Here is a 24325-nt window from a genome sequence, read left to right as displayed (position 1 = left end):
AACCATTGGAAGTACTTACGGTTCACCATAGGAAGCACTGTATTCCAATATAGGGTCCTACTCTTCGGTTTGTCTACGGCACTGAGGGTTTTTACCAAGTGTATGGCTGCAATTGTAGCCTACCTGCACACACAACGGATCATCATGTTTCCATACCTGGACGATTAGCTCCTGGTACATCAAAACAGGTCAGAATTGGCGTCCCAAATCCAGTATGTCCTGCGACTTCTAAGGGACTTGTGGATCCAAGTCAATTGGAACAAGTCAAAGCTACGGACAATGTCCATAGATTTCATTGGAGCAGTGCTAGATACGCCATCCAAACGAGTGTATCTCCCACGAGAGTGCTATCTCCACATCCATTCTCTAGTGGAGACATTCGAGGCCCAACTGCTACAGTGGGTCAAACAAGTTCAAAAATTACTCGACCTAATGGCATCATGCAAGGTGACTGTCTTGCACACCTGCTTACGTATGCGCCAGCTACAGTGATGGTTTCTGAGATCATTCCGCCGCAATATCGATAGTCAGCAAATGCTGCTGGAAATTACCCAACTGTCATGGCCCAGACCTCTGAGTCAGAAGAGTCAGAGGAGGAGTGGGAGGACTTGGGTGGGAGTACAGACTCAGAGGCACAGCAGCAGGATTTGGCTGTGAGAACAGACTGGAGCTGAGCTGGAACGGCAGCAGATAGAGGAATCTAAACAGCTGGCAGAGATGAGGGCTGAGGAGACTGATCAGGAGGAAGCTGGAATTTCACGTGTTAAGAAGATGTCTCAAGAGAAAGGCTCAGTGGGAGACACACAGGCGCAAGATTTCACAGGAGGGGTAATAGAAATGCTGAATCAGGAAGCCTGATTTGCTGCCGGTTATCTTGAGCCCTATATCAAGCCGACGTGGTTTCTATCGCAGACAGTGTCCATACTTCAGAATTATTCAACCTTTCGTGTTTCAGCCTGTCCTTGTTATGTTCATTCCCTGTTCCGTTGTTTTCAGTTATTGCTCAGTTATCGTAGAGCAGGGTACCTAGTTTAGTTCAAGGGGCTTTATTTTGTTTATGCTACTTTTCCTTGCGAGTCATTTTTTGCTTTTGTTCGTGCAGCTAGGCTACTATTCTTATCACCAGACTTTCTGTTTGACTCACAGAAGTAGAGCTGAAGGGATTGTAAATCCTGTCGGGTCAGCCAAGCCTACAGATTTACGACACCAACCCGTTCTGAAATCCTTACAGTGGTGGAAAGTGCAGCAGAACCTGCTTCAGGGCGTGCCTTTCGAACCCCCAACTCCAACAAGGTGGGTTACAATAGACATCTCCTTGAAAGGGTGGGGAGCTCATTGCGGGAGCTGTCAGACTCAAGGTGCGTGGATGGCAGAGTAACAGAAGATGCATATCAACTTCCTAGAACTGATGGCAGCATTTTTGGTTCTGAAGTCATTTGCGTCCCTGGTAAGCAACTCCATAGTTCAGCTTCAAATGGACAATACTACAGTGATTGCTTTTGTCAATAGATAAGACGGCACAGTTTCAAGGTCTCTATGTGCACTCAGCATACAGCGTTGGAACCGGTGCATTTCCCAAGAGGTGTTTCTGATAGCTATCCATATCAAGGGTGTGGAGAACATCTTAGCAGATGACTTGAGCAAGTCATTCAAGAACCAATAACAACACGAGTGGCAGCTCAAGCAAGCATGTCCTAGACTGCCTTATTGCCATGTGGTAACTCCCCAGATAGATATGTTTGTGACAGAAGGGAACAGGAAGTTTCCGCAGTTCTGTTCCAGAGTGGGCATTGGGCAAGCGTCTCTGGGGGACGTACTTCAGTACAATTGGAACAAGGGAACACTGTATATGTTCCCCCCGCTCCCCCTAGTCAATAGGGTTGTGGGCAAACTCATAAAAAAAGTACGAGGGCTATCTTAGTGACACCATGCTGGCTTCACCAACAGTGGTTTGCATTGCTACTCAGACTGACGGGGAACAATTACTATCAACTTCCTCTCAACCCAGATCTCTTAACAAGAGACAGAGGTCAGATCCTACATTCAGCTCTGCAAACGCTGAGACTGACAGCGTGGAAGATCGTCTATTAAAAAAAACACTCCTTAACTGTCGCAGGCCTTCTACGCGTAAGAATTACTCCAGTAAATGGAAATGTTTTGCCATTTATGCCAAGGATCATGCCTTCGATCCATTCAAAGCCTCTACGGATCAAGTGCTACTGTATCTTAGCAGTCTGAAGGGATCGGGTCTGGCGAATGTCTCTTTGTGAGTGCATCTTGCTGCGATCTCATCTAAGCATACTGGCTGACAAGGTAAAACCGTCTTCTCTAATCCTTGATGCAAGAAGTTTCTGTGGGGTATTAGTAACCTGTACCCCGCTGTATGCCATCCGGCTGAACAGTGGAGCCTGTCGCTGGTTCTGGCGTCCCTAATGGAACCTCCTTTTGAACTTCTTCATGATGTAAGTTTACGTTATTTGATGCTGAAAATGGCCTTTCTCATCGCCATAATTACTGCCTGTCATGTTAGTGAAATGGCCGCTTTAAGGGCGGAAGCACCATATACGCAGTTCCCAACAAAGTCGTTATGCATATGGATCCGTCTTTCTTAACTAAAATGGTAACAGAATTCCACTTAAATCAAAACGTTGTGCTCCTTTCCTTCTTTAAACAACCGGAGACTTGCCTGGAATGGGCTTTACATTCATTTGATGTCAGGCGCTACATTCTCCACCACCTAGATAAGACAAAGGACTTTTGATGTACAAAGCTGCTCTTTGTGCTCTTCAAAGGCAAAAATAAGGACATGCCAGTATCGAGACAGAGGCTATCTCATTGGTTAGTTGAATCAATTTTCTCAGCATATAAGTTGAAAAACTGACAACCTCCAAAGGTTGCAAAAGCACACTCTGCAAGAGCATATGCTACCTTGGCGGCTCACTTATCTGGACTCCATTTGTGTGCTGCTGCCACCTGGACTACACATATGCCTTTTATAAAGCATTATGCCATAGACTTACGCATGGCTGTGGAAGCCATGTTTGGAAGAGAGGTACTGAAGAGAGTTCTGGAGTAGTGAGTGGAACAGCTGCACCCTCCGCCATAGCGAGAGAAAGCTGTTTAGTCACCCATTTCTCATGATGACAACGGATCACCTCCAGATAGACAGGTTGCTTTCCTGTAACATGATCTGGAGGTGATCTGTTGTTATTCATGAGACCCATCTGCTGCAGCATTAGACATTGGCAGATAACCTACCTGTATGGTCAGTTGATTGGATACTTCAAGGAATGTCTGAGCATCAGGCGCTCTGCAAGAAACTGAATCAAAATGGCGCCTGACTGCCAGAAAAAGGAAGGCACCGAGCACGTTCATGGCAGGGAGGGGTGCCAGAGAGGAGCTAATTAATCCATCCAGAAGGTCCTGTGCAGGCACAGTAACCCATTTCTCATGAATGACAACAGATCACCTCCAGATCATAAGTTACCTGTAAGCAACCTGTCTTTCTTCAAGAAAATGTTACCTTGTCCCAGTCTCCCAAGTCCTCCCTCCCTTCCCTTCTGTCTTTCTGTGTCTGTGTCTGCCAGAGTAATTACTGAGAACACACATGCAACACATAAGTTAGCAGAGGAATGATTTTAGCTGTGAAAGGATTTAACTACACTACAACTAGAAAATTGATTGCCGTGCTTGCTTGTCTGATTGGCATTTGTGCCTGTGTAACCAATTGCCTTAATAAAGCCCATTGAACTATAGAGGTAGTTGTGTCTCCTTCCAATTCCAGATCCTGCATGGCCACCACAAAAAGAACTGAGTCGGCCACTGTTTGGCTAGTGACCAAGCCTTGTTTCCACCATTGCAGGGTGTCAATTGAGGCATTGCTCACAACACTGGCTAGATCCTCCTCCAGGTGAAGTATTGCACTGGGATCTCTGTTTCCACTTCTTCTATGCCATAAATTCAAACATTTTAATGTGAACATTGCTTTGCAATTTTGGCCTCTTTATTTATACGACCAACTTTGAATAGGCCACTCTCTTGCAAAATCCCTTTCATAAGTAAAAGAAAAGTGTGCTGTTGAGTTGGTGTTGACTCCTGGCAACCACAGAGCCCTGTGGTTATCTTTGGTAGAATACAGGAGGGGTTTACCATTGCCTTCTCCCATATAGTATGATATGATGCCTTTCAGCATCTTCCTGTATTGCTGCTGCCTGATATAGGTGTTTCCCATATTCTGGGAAACATACCAGCGCTGATTCGAACCAGCAACCTCTGGCTCGTAGTCAAGCCATTTCCCCATTGCGCCATTAGATGGCTATCTTTCATAAGTAGCTCACCTTTATCTGTGATAAAATATCTGTTTTCCTTTGAATTTCACCTCATAACCTTTCTCTGCAGCATATTTAACTGATATCAGACTGGACTCAAGTGTGGGCACAAACAATGCATCCTCAGTAGTCAGTTCCACGGTTTCTCCTTTTTGCAGTTTGCAGTGTAGCCTTGCAGTAAATGTCTGCCTTCAGCAAACATCTGCTTCCCATCCACTAGAAAAAATTGTGACCGACTTAGTAAATCTTTCTCTTTCTTTAACTAAATTGCTGGTTGCACCTGAATCAATACAAGGTGACTCACTCCTCTTGAAATGTGGTATCACCTCCATTCTTTGTTCTGAGGACATTGAGCCTTCATATGTCTGACACTCCCACAGACAAAACACTTTTTGGTTTTTTGTTAAGTTCTAAAAGCTTGATTTTAGTTTCTGCCCTCTGCACAAATTATAGCCTTCCAAACGCAAATCATCTTTGGTTTCTAATACATTTACAATAGGATCAAAATGCTCAGGAAGACTGTTCAATAACAATCCAATCTGAGCTGTATCAGGCAAAATTACTCTCTGTACTTTCAACTGTCGTGAAGTCTGCAACATCTCATTTACATGCTTAGACAGATCCTCTCCCTCCTCTAGTTTCTTATTACACATTTATAACTTGATACACCTTGGAGACAGCTGACTTTCTTTCATACAGTTTCGTCAGAGTTTCCCACATATCCTTTGCATGCTGTTTATTTCTTAAATGTACCAATATAGAGTCACTCACCAATAAAGAAATGATTCCATTGGCTTTATCATCGGAACTGTCCCAGCTCTGTCTGTCTTCTCCTTCTCTGACAGGGCTCTCATGTGTAAGACTCTGCTGATTCTGTGGCTTTTTAGGAGCATCTCCATCTTGCAAGACCACAGCTCAAAACTTGGACCTTATAACTTCTCAATCATCTGTAGCATTTGTCCTGTCTACATTTTTGAGAAAACCTTGTTTTCTTATTCAGGCTAATTGCTTTCTTCACCAGTCTCAGAGGTCTGGGCCAACAACCCTGTTGAATGGTGTGAGGAGAAACATTCAAATCCTCATACTGCGGAGTATGCTCTGGTAGTTTTTAGCCCAGTTAACATAACTCATCATGCCTCTAGTGGTCAAAAGAGGTTACTGCGATGCTCAGAGTCAATGCTGTAGAATTCTCTCTTCTATTAGTCTCACCCATCCAGTTCTGCATTTGATTTTTCTTGCTAAAATGCAGGAATTTACATATGTCTTTGTTGAAGTTCATCTTGTTGGTTTTAGCCCAGTTTTCAAGCCTCTCCAGATTAGATTTAATCTTGATTTTGTCTTCTAAGGTGTAAACTATCTGCCCCCTGCCCCCCACTAAGCTTTGTGTCATCTGCACATTTTATAAGCATACCCTCTACTCCGACCCTCCTCCAAGCCATTTATGAAACTGTTGAAGAGCACAGAGCCCTGTGGCTCTGTTGAGTACTCACTGGGTACATTTGTTCAATCTGCTGTGAATCCACCTAGCCCAGATTTTATGAACTTGTCAACAAGTATATCATGGGAGACTTTGTCATATACTTTGCTCAAATCAAGATATACTATGTATTATGACACATCGCCATTATCTAGCAATAGCAATAGCACTTACATTTATATACCGCTCTATAGCCAGAGCTCTCTAAGTGGTTTACAATGATTTAGCATATTGCCCCCAACATTTCTGGGTACTCATTTTACCGACCTCGGAAGGATGGAAGGCTGAGTCAACCTTGAGCCCCTGGTCAGGATTGAACTTGTAACCTTCTGGTTACAGGGCGGCAGTTTTACCACTGCGCCACCAGGGGCTCCTACTAAACTAGTAACTTCATCAAAAAAGATGGTGAGTTTAGTCTGGCATGACTTATTGTTGACAAATCCATGCTGGCTCCTACTAATCATCAGGTTATTTTCTACATGCTCACGGACTGCTTTATATATTTTTTTCTATGGTCTTGCCAGTTGTTGACATCAAGCTGTAGTTCTGAAGTCAAGCTCTGTAGTTTCCTGGATCCTCCTTTCCCCGCTTTTGAAAATAGGGACATTTGCTCATTTTCAGTCTTCTGGCACCTTATTCATTCTCCAGGAACTGTCAAAGATTACATATGGTGGTTCCCTCAGTACCTGCAGATGTATTTCATCTGGACCTGGAGAATTAAACACATTTAAGGTAGCTAGGTATTCCCTTACCATCTCTTAACTTATTCTGAGTTGCATTTCCCTCTTTTCTTCATTGGCTGGTCCACATTTCTCTAACAGGAGAAGATAAATGCAAAATGCACATTAAGCATCTCTGCCTTCCCTCTGCCATCCATTACCATTTTACCATCCTCTCCAAGCAACACACTTCCTTAACCTTCCTTTTGTTCTGAACATATCCATAAAACCCGTTTTTGTTGTTTATGGCATCCCTCTCAAGCCTCAGTTCATTCAGAGCTTTCCTGACACTATCCTTACAAGTTTGGGCCACTCTTTTGTCCTCTGTTATATGCTTCTCCTTCCATTTCCTGTATGTGCCCTTTTTGCTTCTTAGCTGCTCAGAGAGTTCTTTGTGCATCCATAATAGTTTCTTCAGATGTCTACCATTTTTCCTTCTCATGGGAGTTGTTTGCGATTGTGCCTTTAGCTTGCTTTTCAGTCTCCCACTGCTCTTCAGTTCTTTTTTCTTTTAGGATTCCTAGCCATGGGAAACTACTTAGTCTGTTTCTCAGCTTATTAAAGTCAGCTTTTCTGAAATCCAGGTTACATGTCTGATTTCCTTATTGCCCCCCCTGCCTTTGATATTGTGAATTCCAGGATGGCATGGTAACTTTCTCCCAGGGTTCCCTTGCCCTTTTACTTCATCAACCAATTCTTCCCTGTTTATTAGGACTAAGTCCAAGGTATCTGATACCCTTTCCCACCTTCTGAAAGATCAAGTTGTCAGCAAGGGAGGTTAAGAACTTATTGGAACACCCACTCTTAGCAGACTTCCAGCATAGGATAGTTCCACATTAATTCTAATGTCTAATCATAGGGTTAGAAGAGACAATGGATGGTGGTGATTATTATTTATACAGCGCCATCCATATACATGCTGCTGTACAAAGAATGAAAGCCCTTAAGGTGCTTGTAATCTAAATGTTGCCATGGGGAAACCACAGAGGAAAAGAAAGGTAATGAAGGAAAGTAAGCTCTCTCTCTCTCTCTCTCTCTCTTTCTCTCTCTCTGTATTTGTATGTTTCGGTTACATGTGCCTAAATTTAGATACATAAAGAATGGGGTCCAAATGGAAGAATTGTTCCAAATGTTCCATAAAGAATTGTTCCAAATGAAAAAGTTAGATTTTAAGAAGGGACTTGAAGTGTGATATTGCATGGGTGTTTCAGGAGACCAGGCCTAGCCCAAGCTCCTACCATCACTGCCTGAGGCTTCTTGGTGAGCTACTGTCCACAGCCCTCATCTTTCATCCACACCCTCGCACATGGTGTGTGGAACGTTTTGCCACCCATCTCTTTTCCAAACTGGCTTCTGCTCAATGTCCTCACAACTTTCACAGCACTGTCCGCATGCTGCACCCTTATTACCCCCTAACTCGGCATGCTCTGCATGTCACACACCCACACGCCCTGGCTAAGGACTTCCTCCTTACCTCACTTGGTAGCAGTATAACAGCCACCCTCTTTCTTTGCCGCCACCACTCTCCTTTATCTAATTTGCTGCAATGGTTTGTCCAAACTAAGGTTGAGTGGGTGGGGTTAGGCTGTATACTGTCATGTAGGTGGCAGGGATCCTGAGGCAAAACTTTGGAAGGTTCTGAATGAGATACTGCTCATGTACAGAACTCATAGGTGTGACTGCACAGATGACTGCTAGAAGAACATCAGTGAGTAACCTGCTTTGCACCACCATCCTCTCTCCACCATGAAACTCACTGGATGACTGTGGGGGCTATTCACCATCTCTCAGCCATAGATTATGAGGATAAAATTGTTGAGTGGGAACACTGTATATGCCAGCTGAAACTCCTTGGAGGAAGAGTGGAATTAAAAATGCTGATTGTTAGCTGTTTTGTGCTGGTTCTGTACTTCTGAAACCTTCAACTCAATTGAATTCCCCCAATCAACATTTACTTTAAATAGAGTGAATTGATTTTGTTGGCTGCGTGGTGTAATAAAGCTTTGAAATATTTCAACTGCAGTATCCTCATTTTTTGAAAAGAGAAGGCAACCAACTTCAGATCATGCTACAGAGAAGGAAGCGCTATAAGAACAGAACAATTCTGGGCTACAAGACATTGGCTGTTGGGTCTATCAACATGGCTGAGGTAGGTGCTTATCTCCAAAGTTCCTAAGATGTCATTACTTTGTAGATGAACATGCCATAAAGCTTATTCTAGACGTTTTTCCCTTATGCTTTGTAAATAAACACTATATGCTAATGTATACATGTAAACAAAGATTATTGCTAATATTATTTCAAGTGGTGCTATTATTTTGTGAGAATCCTAAAACAAAATTTCAATTTCAGCCAACTTGTATGGAGGCTACGATGCAATGGTAGGAACAGACATTCTAAACACTCAAGGGAAGAGTAACGTTCAGTATTTGAAAACTTGTAGCCTGATCATATGCATGTTCACTTAGAAATACATTCCAGTGGGTTCAGTGGTCTCAATCCTAAGATAGTGTACATAGCAATGTGAAACCATGATTGAAGAGCTGATTGTATACCCACTGAATCTGGCCCACATGTTCTGCATGGTGGCACCTGCATGTTCACATGGGCAGTCTGAGCTGGCCGTCTTGCTGCAGGCAACGGAATTTTAAGGAACTACTGGTAGTGATGTAGTCTTAAATTCAGGTGCACTCTCTGACAGCCTACATAGCCACGCCCACTTTGCCCCAGTGGCCACACAGCCCAATACAAAAGAACACCAAACAAGAAGTTCTGGAACTGAAGGCCCTGAACTAACCATCATTAAACCCTACTTTAGAGAAAATTGTCCCTTTTCTTCATAGAAAAGGAGTAATACTTTTCTTTTGCACTATATGATAATTCTGGAAATGAATCCCATCCAGCTCATGCCATAACTGCCTGCCCTCCCCCCACCCCAAATTAATTTGCCCTAGCTTAAGGTTAACAAGAAGCGTGTCCCTCCCCTCCAATTAAGTTGCCTACCTTAGTCAGACACACAATGATTGACTGTTCTAGACTCCTATTCCCAGGCAGTCGAGCCCCCAAACAGTAGGCAGGCGGTGTTGGCTTGGGGCTCAGTCCACTGTGTGTATAGACCACAGAGACGGAGGAAGAGCCTACAGCAGCCACCAGCAACTAGTAGTAGTTTAAAAAGCATGCACTGTTGCTTTAAGTATGGGTAGCAATCAACAGGACACATGATCTGGCCAAGCTATGGGGAGGAGGAGCCACATTTGGGCATCTGGGCCCTGAGCTGAGGAAAGGGCCTTTATATAGCAAAACATCGGCAGCTTTTGGGTGAAGGCGGGAACAGTGAGCCACTGGTATGATAATGTGTGCTCTGCTTTGGGTAGCAGTTGAAAGGCGGGCAAGCCTCAACGACCCAATGGTGTGTGGGTGGGCCTGGGCACTCTATGTTGAGAAGCACCATGCAATGCGAGCAGCAGAGGCAGGCTCAGGAGAACAGCTTGCTGCTGGCTGCAACTCACAACGGTGACTGCATGCCAAGTTGTGACACACTGAAATTTTCAAAAAAAGAAATAGCTGCCAGGGGTGGGGCAGAAGAGGGCTGAGACCTGGTAGCCTGACCCAGCGGAAATTTCCACTCCCGTCCCTGCTGCTATTGTAGCTGCGCCTGAGGCGGGGCTGGAGAGCGGGGGAAAGCGGGATGGTTGGCTATTGCTAAGTGACGACGAGGAGGGGAGCCGGGCTTTCAAAAGCGGACTTTTTTTTAAATCCTAAAAGCAGAGGGTGAGCAGTCTGCAGAGGGTGAGCGGTCTGTATGTGCTTCTCTCGGGAGGACCGCCGTGTGTCCTTTCTCCCTCGTGTCCTTTCCCTGCCTCTCTTCCGCCAGCCACGCCACCTCATCTCCCCTTCGTGTTGCCCTTCCCGCCCCCTTCGCGCGCTCTCTGGCTTGTCTGCCTTCTTGGGTTGGAAACCCAATTTTCTTTTAATTACATTTAAAAAGTGGGGCAGCGATTCATGAAGGTATTCAGTGAGCGCGCAAAGCATTACTGTGAGCTTTGCAGCGCTTTCCAGAGGAGCAGCGGGGAAGGGGCGGCAGGGAGATATCCTGCACCCCAATTACACTATGAATTACGGGGGCCACATCGGAAAGCGGCGGGAGGGACCCTCCCGCCGCTCTTAAAGCGACCCCCCAACCCAGTGCCGGACCGCAGTGTGGCGGTTCCGTGCACACCCCTACAATTAAAAGGACCAGAATATCTAAACATATTAAATCCGTTAACTCAGTGGTGGTTTTTCTGCAAGAGACTTATAAGACCGATGCCATTGCTGATAGATATTTTGGTAAACAGTTCTTTGCTCAAGGGACAAATAAGGCAAGAAGGGTTGGTATCTTAGTCAAACTAACATTGATCTTGTTATTAAGAAAATTTTGGAAGATAAGGATTGAATATTTATTTTTATTAAGGGGAAGTTGTGCCTCTATTTATGCTTCAAATCAGAGACAGATTGATTTCCTGCAGAAAACAATGAGGAAAATCAAAAGCATTGCTCATACTAATATAGCTTGCGGGGGGTGGGGGGTGGGTTAATATTGATGTTACTAAGTTACCTAATGAGAATAAGTCAAGATCTTCACAGTATAAGAAACAAGCTTCACTATCTTCAAACTTTCAAAGATTGATGCATAAATATGAGCTTATACATACTTGGCTATTGCTTAACCCCTCTGCAAAAAGTTTCACTTTTTTCTCTGGAAGACATCAATTCTATTCTAGGTTGGATTATATATGGGCATCATAAGGGAGAAATTGGACCCATTCTTGTTTCGGATCACTCTCCAGTAATCTTTAAACTTAAATTAGAGGAGAAAACTTTTATTTTGTAGCGATTTAAACCTAGATTACTTGTGGACCGGGTGGCAAAGCAACAATTGGCCCAAATACTAAGAAACTTTTTAAATGAAAATGATAAGGAACATACATCATTACTAATGAGATGGGATGCGACGAAAGCCGTGATTAGAGGGGAGTGTATTAACCAGATGAGCAGGATTAAAAAACAATCAACACAAGTGAGCAAAAAACTTGAAAAACTATTAAACACCTTTTGGCAATATTTAATAGAATAGGGTCTGCCAATATTTTAAAGCAATTAGAGAAAAAAAGGAAGGAGCTTGAGGTGCTGGAAACAACAAAAATCTCTACCCAACTTATGCATTTAAAACAAAGATATTATGAATATGATAACAAAAACACAAGATTGTTAGCCCATAAATTAAAGAAAGTTAAGGAGAAGAGATTTATAAAAGTAATAAAGGATGATAAAGGTTGAATCATCACTAATACTAAAGATGTTAGTGATCAATTTGTTAATTTTTTTTTAACAATTGTATAACTCTCACAATCAAACTCAAGGGAAAATTCGTAACTACTTAGATAAGATTAACACCCCACAGCTAACTCCAGAGTACATTAAAAGGTTGGCTGAACCATTTACTGAGGCAGAAGTGCTTGAGGTTTTAAAAACAATTAAGAATCATACATCTCCAGGACCGGATGGTCTGATAGGGGAATTTTTTAGGGAATTTAAAGAAATTATTATACTGGAGTTTGTAATTTTAATTAATGCTTTACGCCAGGGATTGGGTCTGCCACTCTTGTGGTATGACTAAAAAATAACATTAATTCCCAAAATAGGTAGAGACCTACAGGAAGTTAGTTCCTATAGACCAATTTCCTTACTTAATGTTGATTATAAACTATATAACAAACTATTGGCTAACCAACTTAAATTAATTAATTATAAAATTGTTCATATAGATCAATCAGGGTTTATTCCTAGGAGAAATATATTCAATTCTATAAGAAAGTTATTAGATATCATTTACGCTTCTAAAGTTAAGTCAACTTCTCTAGTGATAAGTTCTTTAGACATACTTAAAGCTTTTGACTGTCTAGAGCCAATTTTTTAAAAACATGTTTTAAAGAAACTTAAATTTGGTCTGGCTTTTCACAATATGATTGATCCGATTTATGGTTCAACTAAAGCCCAAATTAGAATTAATAAGTTCGACGCTGAGTGGTTTTCAATGTCTAGGGGTACTAAACAGGGATGCCCCTTGTCACCTCTGTTATTTAACTTAGCATTAGAAATTCTAGCAATTTCACTGTGAATTAATAACCATATCAAAGGATTTAAACTAGGAAATAATATATTAAATTTATTTGCTGATGATATGGTATTAACCCTTGCAGAACCTGGTCAGTCTATTGAATATTTAAAAAAAGAATTATATGAATTTGTGGAGGTATCAGGGCTAGCTGTTAACTTAATAAATCCCAATTGATGTATTTTCACCCCCTAATATACCCCCTAATATACAAAAGAAAATCTCTAGTGATCTGGGGATCCCAGTAATGTATAAATCTATTAAGTAGCTAGGTATTAATATAACTAAAAATATTAATAAATTATTTAATAGAAACTTTAAGCTAGCCTGGAAAAAAATTAATAAGGATATGAATCACTGGAAAAGATTAAATCTTAACATATTGGGAAGAATAGCAGTAATAACAATGAAAGCTCTTTCTAAACTTAATTTTTTATTCCAATATCTTCCCGTGGAAATCCCTGGTAAAATATTCAGGTTGTGGCAAAATAAAATAAAATTGAGAGGTTTTGCTTTAATCCAAAAAATATTGAGATTAAATAGAAAGTTAATATATAGACCTCAAAAACAAGCTGGATGGGGACTTCCAAATTTAAAACTGTACTATCAAGCTGCCCAATTAAGTCATTTGGTTGCATTTATAATGGAGGAGGTATCAAAACAGTGGATACAAATAGAAGAGACACAGGACTCAGAAGCAATCTTGAGACAAATAATCTTTCATCAAAATAAATTAAAGGAGGTCATGAAAATTAATAATATATTTACTAGAAATATGATCCAGATATGGAAAGAAAAATTTACAACCTTGATAGGAGATATTTCTCCTCTAACACCTTTAAGAGCTTATCTGGATACTGGGGTAGGTAAATATGGGTTCGCTTGTCTGAAGATGTTGAAGGAAAAGAATTTTTATAGAATAAGAGACTTTTATAGAAATAAAAAGTTACTTAAGAAGGCAGAAATTGAACAACAAATAGGCTTTCAAATACCTTGTCTAGTTTCAAATTAGATCTATACTGACAGATACTAGTGCTGAGAGCTCCGCCACCCAAATATTTGCAGGTCGGAAATCCTTTATCCGGACTCCTGAAATCCGGAAAGCTCTGAAATCCGGACACCGCGCACAGAGAGAGAGAGAGAAAATGCTTGTAGCTTCAACCTCCTCCAGTTTGCAGGAGTGATTGCTTACGGCCCCTAAACTTGCTGTTGTTGATTCCTCAGCTCATTAGATCTCCTTTTAGTTCTTCCTCTCAGGCTTTGCTATGTGCCTTTTGTTTACTGCCTCTCAAGCTTCGCTCCCAGCAGAAAGGAAGGAAAGGAAAGGGGTGGGAGGGGGGAAGACGAAAGAAGGTTTTTGTGTTGTTTTAAAAAGATATATATACACAAGAGGCACAGAGATATATACACAAAAGAAGAAAGAAGGTTTTTGTGTTGTTTTTTAAAAAATATATATATACACAAGAGGCAAAGATATATATACACAAGAGGCAATAACAGGGGCACACAGGAAACAGATGAGTAAAGATCTAGCAGAATAAATACGAACAAACAGGAATAGATGAGAAGAAAAAGAGAGGAACTCTGCCTAAGCTTCAGCGACGGAGAAGAGCCCTCCTTTGGGGCGGAGCCAAGCCAGTTTTGTGAATGGGATTGCACTGCCACTCACACGCTTCTAAAGTCGGTCTGAGAGAGGGGAAGGAGGGGTATAGTATAATATATTAAATAAAACCTTTAAAAAAACCAACAGTAACCTTTCATGTCCAAGATATCTCATTTATGAAAATATTCCAAAATCCGGAAAAATCCAAAATCCGGAACATCTCTGGTCCCAAGCAGTCCAGATAAAAGAGTCTTGACCTGTACAAATTTTGAGAAACTAATACTCAATTATTTGGATCAACCTTAATGGATATGTTCTAAGGTACACAAAATTTTAATACAAATAGAAATTGGAGACCCCCCAATAGGTTTAAGGAATGCATTGGGAATGGACTTAAGCCAGGGGCATCCACTGGGTATCCCCACTAGTTATAGGGGACTTGTCCACAGAGCCTCCTTTGTTCCTTCCCTTCTCCCCCACTGAACCCCACCAGACCCCAGCAACTTCAAATCCATCACCCCTCATCCTTTGCAACCCCCCAATAGCACAGGGAGCCTCTTAGTTCAAACTTTACTTCGGTCATCAACCAGCAAAAAGAAAATACTCCAATAATTGTGACAACTATTCAAAATAGAACAAGACAGTATCATCCTAATTATCATCAGAAACAAAACCAGACCTATACTACAAATATACTACTACATTCACATTCAGCAAGCATTTTGAATAATCCCACAATGAACTCTGTTTGTCACTGCACAAAATCTGGCAACATTATGTTATGATTTGATTCTGATTTGATTTGATTCTGGTCCTAGAGAAGAAAAGAAACAAAACAAAAAAATTCTTCAGAGTGACTTGGAAACTTTGATATAAAAGGTGAAAGAAAATTTCCACATAATTCCTTATAACATCAGCAGTATAATAAAACATGCCTTACTGTCTCAACTTCTCCCGAACCACTGAGATACCAACGCTCCAGGTAAGGAATTTTAAGAAACCTTCCTTTCCTTTCCACAGAGGAAAGTGCATAAAAATGAACGAGGGAGAACATCCTCTGGTGTTTTAATACCATGAGTAGGTTAAGATAATCCAATGACCTACTACTACAAATTACTCTTTTATAGTCTTTTATAGTATGGCCAGAAATGGAACCCACATCATCTTGCCCACATCATGGAACCCACATCATCGGGAATGTGCAGTTCTATGGACAACCTAGCTTTCTCATACCCTAAGGGAATCAGAGATTCTGTTGTAAGCCCAAGTGCTTGAAGTTTTTGCTGCAACGCTTTCTTCCATGTGGATTGGAAGTTATTAACAAGGGTAAGCAGGGCCAAACCCACTGGATGACAAATTAACTTCAACCAGAATTTGAAAGCAGCTATCCACACCCTGGTTTCAACTCTTGGAAGCCTTGCTTCTAACTATGCATATGCATGAAAAACATAGCAAGAGACTTGAAATGTTGATTATATAATGTCAAGTGCTGAGAAAGAGGGGTATCGGCTTAGCTGTGTCCCATATAGAATTTGTGACGATGATTTGACTGCATAAAGTTTGATAGCTGCTGGGATAAAGAAACCTCCTCTTGAGCAAAAAAATCTCAAAATAGCCGCAATATCCCAAACAGATTGGGACACATAATCTAATTGAGCTGACCTCTTACCTATAACCTGAAATACTACTCCGCAAATACTTAAAGGACTTTACTTGTTTGATCTTACCAATTTCTCAGCACTGGCTTTTTTTGTGAAAGCCATCACCATTTTTTTTTGGTAGTTTATTTTCAGGCAATTTTCTTCGCAGTTGGCAAAGGCCCTCTGACCTCTCCTAAGTCCAGTTGGGGTCTGTGAAAGTCTGCTTACAGGAGCACCTTTCTATGCTTACCTGCTAACTTAGGGGGATGTATATATCTCTCAGCAAGCCATTTGACAAGAGGATTGAGAGAGAGAGAGAGAGAGAGAGAGAGAGAGAGAGAGCGAGCGCCAAAATGCAGTCCTGCTTAACCCCTTTCTGAGTTGGAATTTCATTAGTCAACAGTCTTCTGGGTTACAACTAATCCTAAAGCTATTATTTTCAGACAATTCATAATAAGAAGCAAAAGGCAGTGATCAATTGAGGAAGTTGCAAGTTGGGCAACTGGTATTGAGAGGCATCATGTGTCTCTGAGGCTGGAGGTAGCCTATAGCCACCTGAGTAGTAGCCATTGACAAACCTATCCTCCATGAATTTGTCTAAGCCCATTTTAAAGCCATCCAAGCTGGTGACCATCACCACATCCCATGGCATAGAATTCCATAGATTAATTATATGCTGTGTGAAAAAGTACTTCATTTTTTTTGATCCTAAATTTCCTGGCTTTCAGTTTCATGGGATGACTCCTGGTTCTAGTGTTGCGAGAGAAGGAGAAAAAATTCTCTCTGTCCACTCTCTCTGCTCCATGCAAAACTATATACACCTCTACCATGTCTCCCCAAAGTTGCCTATTTTCCACACTAAAAAGCCCCAAATGCTGTAGACTTTATTCATGAGGAAGATGCTCCAAGCCCCTGATCATCTTAGTTGCTCTCTTCTGCACCTTTTTGAGTTCTGCAATGTCCTCCTTAAGAAGGTGACCAGAACCTCATGCAGTACTCCAAATGTGGCCGCACCATAGATTTGTATAACAATATAATAATAGCATTTAAATTTTCAGTCCCCTAACGATTTCAAGCATGGAATTAGCCTTTCTCACAGCTGCCACACACTAAGTCAACACTTTCAATGAGCTGTCGACCACGACCCCAAGATCTCCTTTCTGGTCAGTCACCAACAGCTCAGATCCCATCAGGGTATATGTGAAGTTGGTTTTTTTTGCCCCAGTATGAATCACTTTACACTTGTTTACATTGAACCACATTTGCCATTTTGTCACCCACTCACGCAGTTTGGAGAGATCCTTTTGGAACTCCTCACAATCTGTTTTGGATTTCACTACCCTAAATAGTGTCATCTGCAAATTTGGCCACTTTTCTGGTTACCCCAACTTTTAGATCATTTATGAACAAGTTAACGAGTACTGGTCCATGTACAGATGGTGTGTCCCAGTGCCTAAAAAATCTACACCCCTCCCCCCGGCACCACTGTCTCATCTATGCAATGAGACCCCTCAGCTCCACCTGTGCTACTGGCCCTGCGTGTGAAACAGGTAGCACTTCAGAGAATACTACCTTGGGGAGCACTACCTTCTACCCATTTATTTATTTATTTATTTAACAAATTTCTATAACACCCTAAACTCACCTCTCTGGACTTTTTACAATAAAAATATACTATCTAGCAGCCTAAATTTGAGCTTCCAGGACCTCCCAGCTGCATTTCCCAACATTTGGGGGGCTGTTGTGCACCACGACAGATGACTCCTCCCTTGCACTGCCTAATAGCCTATCTAGATGCTGTATGACATACACAACCTTTGCACCAAGCAGGCAAGTCACCATGCCACCTACATGCAGGTCACCCATCTCCCTATTCTCCTAACAATCAAATCATCCACTACTAGGAGGCCCACCAGCCCCCAGAGTACTATCCTCTGTGCGAAAGGATATGGACGCATCACCCAAGGAAGGGATCCCTTCTAAGGGAGCATCCCCTTTTTCCTCAGACTGATGTCCTCCTTTCCTGAGACCTTCATTCTCAGCAGAGGAGTTGTCAGCCCAGAGGTGGGATGCCACTATCACATCCCTGAGGGTCTCAACCACATACCTCTCTGCCTCCCTGAGCTTCTCTAGATCAGCCACCTTGGTTATGAGGGAACAAACCTGTTCCCTGAGAGCCAGGAGCTCTTTGCATCAAGTGCCCACTCTTGACTGCCATTCAGGCAGATAGTCATACATAAAAGCATCCCCTCCCACTGCTGGCATTCTACCTTAAGAACTGGTTTTATTGGTTATTTAGAATATATAGGGTTTGTTTACTTGAAATCTAGTGGCAGTTGTTTGCTAATTAAAGGTTTTAAGCTGTGTTCAAGAAAATTACAAAAGTGGGGTAGTACTTACCTTCTCCTCATGCTGAGTGTCTCCTTTGTGATAAAGGGGGACCACACACTTCCCCTATGCAAAAGCTCCTTTGATATCTGTTAGCAAACTCCTGTTTGTAAAGCTCCCTAGTCTGAGCCTTGTCTTCTCAAGAGCTGCTTTCAAAATGGGCCACCTCAGGAATGTGGCCCCTACCACAAGCTGTGTGCCTGATCTGCAGCTAATGCCCAACCCACTATCTCTCTAGGCACAACTAAAAAACTGATGTATCAAGAACAAACATCTAGCCAGCCAGAAATCACACCCTAGAAAAGACTAGCCTTAACCAACTTGTTTACTTTTTTCTTTATTTATTTATATATTTCCTTGCTTGCTCGCTCACAGTCTTCTTTAGGAAAGAAAACAAATTTTTGCTGCCTTCTCTGGTCAGAGCCTTGTTTTCTCAAGAGCTTCTTTCAAACAGCCACTTCAGGAATGTGGCCCCTCCCACAAGCTGTGAGGCATACTTGCATCTAAAGCTCCACACACTGTCTCTTTAGGCACAACTAAAAAACTGCTGTGTCAAGATCAAACCTCTAGCCAGCCAGAAATCAAACCCTAGAAAAGACTAGGCCTAACAAAGTTAGCTTGTTCTTCCTTCTTGACTGAAAAATTGTGGTAGGAAAAAAAAAGTTTATCTTGAGCAAGATAAATAAATACAAGATAAATACATTTATATTTTAAATTCAGTTTCTGTATTGTCTGAATGGTTCTTTAGGAAAAGCAAGACAATTCTGCAGTGTTTTGGAACCACGGCACCCGCTCCCCTCCCCTCCCTGGTTCGGTGCTAAACCTGTGTATAAAACTCGGTTTGTGCACAACCCTATTTGGAAGAGCTGAGTAAGGAGTGATCAGCATTAGCATTTTAACTGAAATTGGGTGAACCATAATGGAATTTGATTATATTACATTTCTAAATGTCAAAGGTTTAAATTCTGCAGTGAACAAAATTCTTATCACTAATAAGAAAAGTTAGGTGAGTTCTTTCTTTGAGAAAGTCATATAAGAAAAGGAGATAAGTTCTTAAAACTAGAAGTGTTTAGATTGTTATCTTTTTTAAAAAGAGGAGTGTCAATTGAGGAACTAAACTGTTTAAAAAATTGTGTTCAGTTCCATTTTATTCTTCATTACTTTGTACAGTTCAGATGCTAGCTTTAAAAGCTGTTCAGTAACTATTTCAGACACTTTAAACCAGTTTTTAATTAGTTTAGATAAAATTTTATGTAGAATTAGCTGAAGTAACCTTGATCAAAAACAACAACTCATATAAAAAAGATCAAGGATCCTCAGAGTAACTGAATGTATCAAATTACCTTGCCATTGTACTCTCCCAACCGAGTAAATACTACCAACCAACAAAAATGGGAACTAACCGCTGTCCTTGATCTTTTTGATATGATTTGATAAACTAGCTGAAGTGCCTGTCAGAAACAATGGGCAAGAAGGACTTTTCAGACAATCTGCCTTCTTGGTGGGTCTACCCTGGAGTTAGAGGTAAAACCCTAACCCTTAATCTTAGCCTGACTCTGCTCTGTTTTGCTACCTTGCAGCACTCCCATTGCACAGTTCTCTCTGTATTCATGGCAGCCAGGAACATAACTATATTTGAAAAAGGTGAAAAAATGTCCCTGGGCCTTCTGTGGGGGTCAGCATTGGCTGGGTGACAGCAGATCTTAGCACCCCACCCCGCACAACACACTGGCAATGCTTTTGGCTTTTGATCAGAGGACTTGTATCGACTTGAAGTGAGACGAGTCCTCTTCTGAAGGGAACAGAGGAGGAGTATCAGACGGTGTACCTCTCTCCCCTGACTGACTAGCTAGTGCTCTGGTTCAGTTCACCCCTCCCAGAACTTGACTGACAGGAAGGGAAATGGCATTAGCATCAGCCAGTCAGTCACTAGCAGAGGAGGAGGAAACCAGTGCCTTCAGAATGTGAAGCAGGATCAAGTTAGCAGCATCATGTCTTTTCTGTTCTTCTGCAGAAAAGTTTTCTTCATTGGGCGGGGGAGAAGATGGGAGAGGCCCATCTTTTTCCCCAGGGCCAACTTCACCTTGCTACTCCCTTGATGATGGTCACAATGTGAGGGGGATGTGTTGCTGATTAAATAACCATAAATGGTACAGTAATGTCACTGAATTTTACAGGGTTTTTTGGTTTGTAATTATATTTTTTTCAGAACAGGGTCTGTGTAGTGTGTAAGTAATGCTGAGATCTTGTGTTGATGACAATTGTTGGTTTTATGTGTTAAAATTTTTTATTTTTTCTGTTGTGGACAGCTGTATTTTTAACTGTGTTTTGGAGCATTATTGATGCAGTTTCTTAGACAGCCAGTGGATTATGTTTGTTGACACGAGCACTGTGAAAAGGAAAGGAAGTGGGGACCTAAAGCACAGTACACTAGCTAGAACATTTGAAAGGCAAGCAACCAACAGAGACCTTTCCTTTCCTATTAAAAAATTGGCATATTTTAAGGGTAATTAAAGATAATTAATTAACAGGTTGGCAGGTTTTTTTTGTAAGGGGATGGAATGTACATCAGGTCTGGATTTACTAAATCTGCAAATGTCCTAGAAAGTGGGGGGAAGTATGGGTTTTGTAGCATGAGCAACCAATCCATGGCATGCCCTTGAAAATTATATACATTAGATAAACTCTCTTGCTTGCTAGGTAACTCTATTAAACCAACTTACCTTGAAAAAAATAGTTTTATTTTTGAATTTGTAAATGTTTTGATAAAAATGAATTCAACAGGATAAGAAACAGAAAAAATACATTAATCATATAATGTTTATATGAAAATCATATAATTTTCATGTAATTAAAACCGAGTGCCTGATTACTGAACTTTTTAAAAAAAACAACCTTGGGTTTTGTGTATAAGGATTTGGATCTGGTTGTTGCATTGCTGCATACTGAAACTGTATCCTGCCAGCATGTACTGAGCGTACCAACAAGTCTAGCGGTGTGGCATTGAAAAAGCCCCCTGAATGCTGGGATTGGAAACCATTACATAGGAACATAGGAAGCTGCCATATACTGAGTCAGACCATTGATCTATCTAACTCAGTATTGTCTGCACAGACTGGCAGCAGCTTCTCCAAGGTTGCAGGCAGGAATCTCTCTCAGCCCTATCTTGGAGAAGCCAGGGAGGGAACTTAAAACCTTCTGCTCTTCCCAGAGTGGCTCCATCCTCTGGAGGGAATATCTTACAGTTCTTACACTTCTAGTCTCCCATTCATATGCAACTAGAGCAGACCCTGCTTAGCTAAGGGGACAAGTCATGCTTGCTGCCACAAGACCAGCTTTTCTCTCCTCTCCTCCTGAGCAGTGGAGCACCTGCTCAGCCCAATGCTACCTCAGAAGAGGGATTTCCTTAATGTAATACATTTGGGAGTTTTGTTTGTAACTCGTGGAGTGTTTGTATATAAAACTGTAAAAAGTCTTTACAGTACAGAAGTTACGATGGGCTCCTTAACTGGCAATTTGTATGCTTTTTAGAGCATGTGAAAATTTAAAGTATCTAACTCTAGGCTGAAGCCTGAAACGTTTCAGAGGCCATTATAAAGGCCTCCAAAACATTTCGGCTCCGAGGGCCGTTTCGGTGCTTTGGCACCGGCGGGGGTAGTTCGTTAAGGGCGGGGGAATGTGTACTCACCCCTCCTGCCGCATTTCCCCTGCCGGTGCTCCATTCTTTGTCCTCATCGGACGGAATTAGTGGTCACGCGCGCGAGTGTGCACGGCAAACGGGGGCACGCATGCACGATTGCTACTTCCGGCCGATGAGGACAATGGGGTAGCAGGGAGGAACGCTTCCGCCCCAAGGGGCTTGAAAAGAACAGAGCGCAGGCGGGGGAAATGCGGTGGGAAGGGTGAGTGCACCCTCCTCCGCTCTTAAAGAACTACCCCTGCTGGCGCCGAAGCAACTTCGGGCACATCCCTATCTAACTCTCATCTTAAACTGAAGATTTTTGGATGATTGGATGGTATTCTCATTAGGCCTAATCTACAAGTTGTAATTTAGAAAAATATTATTATCTTCACAGTTTGGCTTGTGTTCAGAATACCAGATTCATAACATTGCTCAAAAGACGCCTGTCTTTTCAAAATGCTCAACATCATCATGTAAATTGTTGTAGGTCACTGGGAATATGGGACTTGACTTTTTTGTCTGAAGAAGTGTTTGAAGACATGGGGATATGTCACCTTCAGTGTTCCCTCTAACAGGGATTCCGAGATGTTGTTCACTACAACTCCCAGCATCCCCAGCTGAAATGGCCTTTGACTGGGGATTTTGGGAGTTGTAGTCAACAACGTCTGGGAATTCCTGTTAGAAGGACCACTGGTCACCGTGGTCAGTATCTTCACCTGCTTCAGACAAATCTGGTGGATTTGCATTAAGGTTACTCACAGATGGTTTTCAATCTTATTGGAAACAAGTGGTGGAGAAAGTTGTTGTTGTACCATGGGCTATCCCCAGGTTATTTAGATTAAGGCATGACTGTGTATGGCAGTTGTTCCCTGTGGTCCTCCAGATGTTGCTCCAGATCATCTCATCATGGGATTTGTAGTTCAGCAATATCCAGATCATCTCATCATGAGAGTTGTAGTTCAGCAACGTCTGGAGGACCACAAGTTAGGAACCCTTGGTATATTATTTTACATTTTATATCCCGCTCTTTCTCCAAGGAGCCTACATATTTCTCCTCACAACAACCCTGTGAAGTGGGTTAGGCTGAGAGAGAAGTGACTGGCCCAGAGCCACCCAGCAAGTATCATGGCTGAAATGGGATTTGAACTCAGGTCTCCCCGGTCCCTCAGAAACAACAGCGAACAATTCTTTCTGAAATATAGAGAATAATTATCTGAGTAATTCAGACATATAGTGGGTAAGAAATTGTATTTAAACCCATGTTTGTTTAATCAAACAAATCCCAGGTAATGCAGCACCCAACAGAAGGAGGCCTGATGTTGAAGCTTTTTAGCAGCATTAAAGAAGATACAACTAAAGTAGCAGAAATCTGGATCTTCTCATTGTCGAGTCAACCAATAGACCAAGAAGATTGTGCAATACAAGCAAACCAGAAAATTAAGTCAACAGGTAACTTTAGAACTCTAAAAGGTCCATATTCTGCATCTTTGAGTACTCTGTTACCATGTTGGTGATAAGACTGTGGGACATAGTGGATATTACTTGTCATGTTCTTTTAGACCAGAGGCTCCCAATCTTGGGTCCCCAGATATTATTGCACTAACTCCCATAATCCCCAGCCCCAATGACCTTAGGTTGGGGATTATGGGAGTTGAAGTACATCTGGGGACCCAAGGTTGAGAACCCCTGTTTTAGATTGTGAGCCCTTTGGGAACAGGGAACCATCTTTTTCTTACTATTATTTTTCTGTGTTTTCTTTGAGGACATTTCTATTGAAAAGTGATGTAGTAGTAGTAGTAGTAGTAGTAGTGTGCCGTTCTGTTCCCTCCTGTAAAGTGTGAAGCCACTGGACAAGATTATATGGAAAGATTGCATTATACGCAGCTCTCTTTCTCCTTTTCTTCTGGCTCAGATCCTTCAGACTTGCTGGAATCTTCCCAGTCCCTGACCGCTCTTCCCAGTCCCTGACCTTGATGGTAACTGGGCATGGAAGAGCTGACTTGAAATTAAATCCAGACATGGTTTGAGGGCTGTGTGACTTGGAGCTAATTGAGGCTGTTATTGATGGGGTTTAGTCCCTCTCGGGACTCCCAAGTTTACAGCTTTAGGGTGCTCCTGGATTATCACAGATGATGAATACCAAGATTGTAGTGCTGGCTAGAATGCTTTCTGACAGCTCCACTTGGTGAGAAGACTGTGGCCTTGACTCAGATGCAGTCCTAGTTAAGTGTGCTGTTGAGTCGATGTCAGCTCCTGGCGACCATAGAGGCCTGTGGTTGTCTTTGGTAGAATACAGGAGGGGTTTACCATTGCCCTCCTTTACTGCTTATT

General features: G+C 41.9%; 1 protein-coding gene across 11 annotated transcripts in view; it reads left to right on the top strand.

Annotated features, from left to right (window-relative positions):
* Window positions 1-24325, top strand: part of PACS2 (phosphofurin acidic cluster sorting protein 2) — a 256899-nt gene that overhangs the window by 51987 nt on the left and 180587 nt on the right. For all 11 annotated transcript variants that reach the window (XR_008306723.1, XM_053248447.1, XM_053248442.1 and 8 more), the window contains exons 4-5: window positions 8548-8673; window positions 23281-23443. Coding sequence is in view for 10 of the 11 variants with exons in the window: in XM_053248447.1 (XP_053104422.1) it covers window positions 8548-8673; window positions 23281-23443 (289 nt within the window). In the remaining variant the exon portion in view is untranslated. The remainder of the gene's footprint in view (window positions 1-8547; window positions 8674-23280; window positions 23444-24325) is intronic.

This window comes from Hemicordylus capensis, chromosome 4 (assembly GCF_027244095.1).
Source record: "Hemicordylus capensis ecotype Gifberg chromosome 4, rHemCap1.1.pri, whole genome shotgun sequence".
Classification (NCBI taxonomy): Eukaryota; Metazoa; Chordata; class Lepidosauria; order Squamata; family Cordylidae; genus Hemicordylus; species Hemicordylus capensis.
The sequence above is the reverse complement of the archived record's forward strand: the minus strand, read 5'-3'. Positions and strand labels throughout refer to the sequence as shown.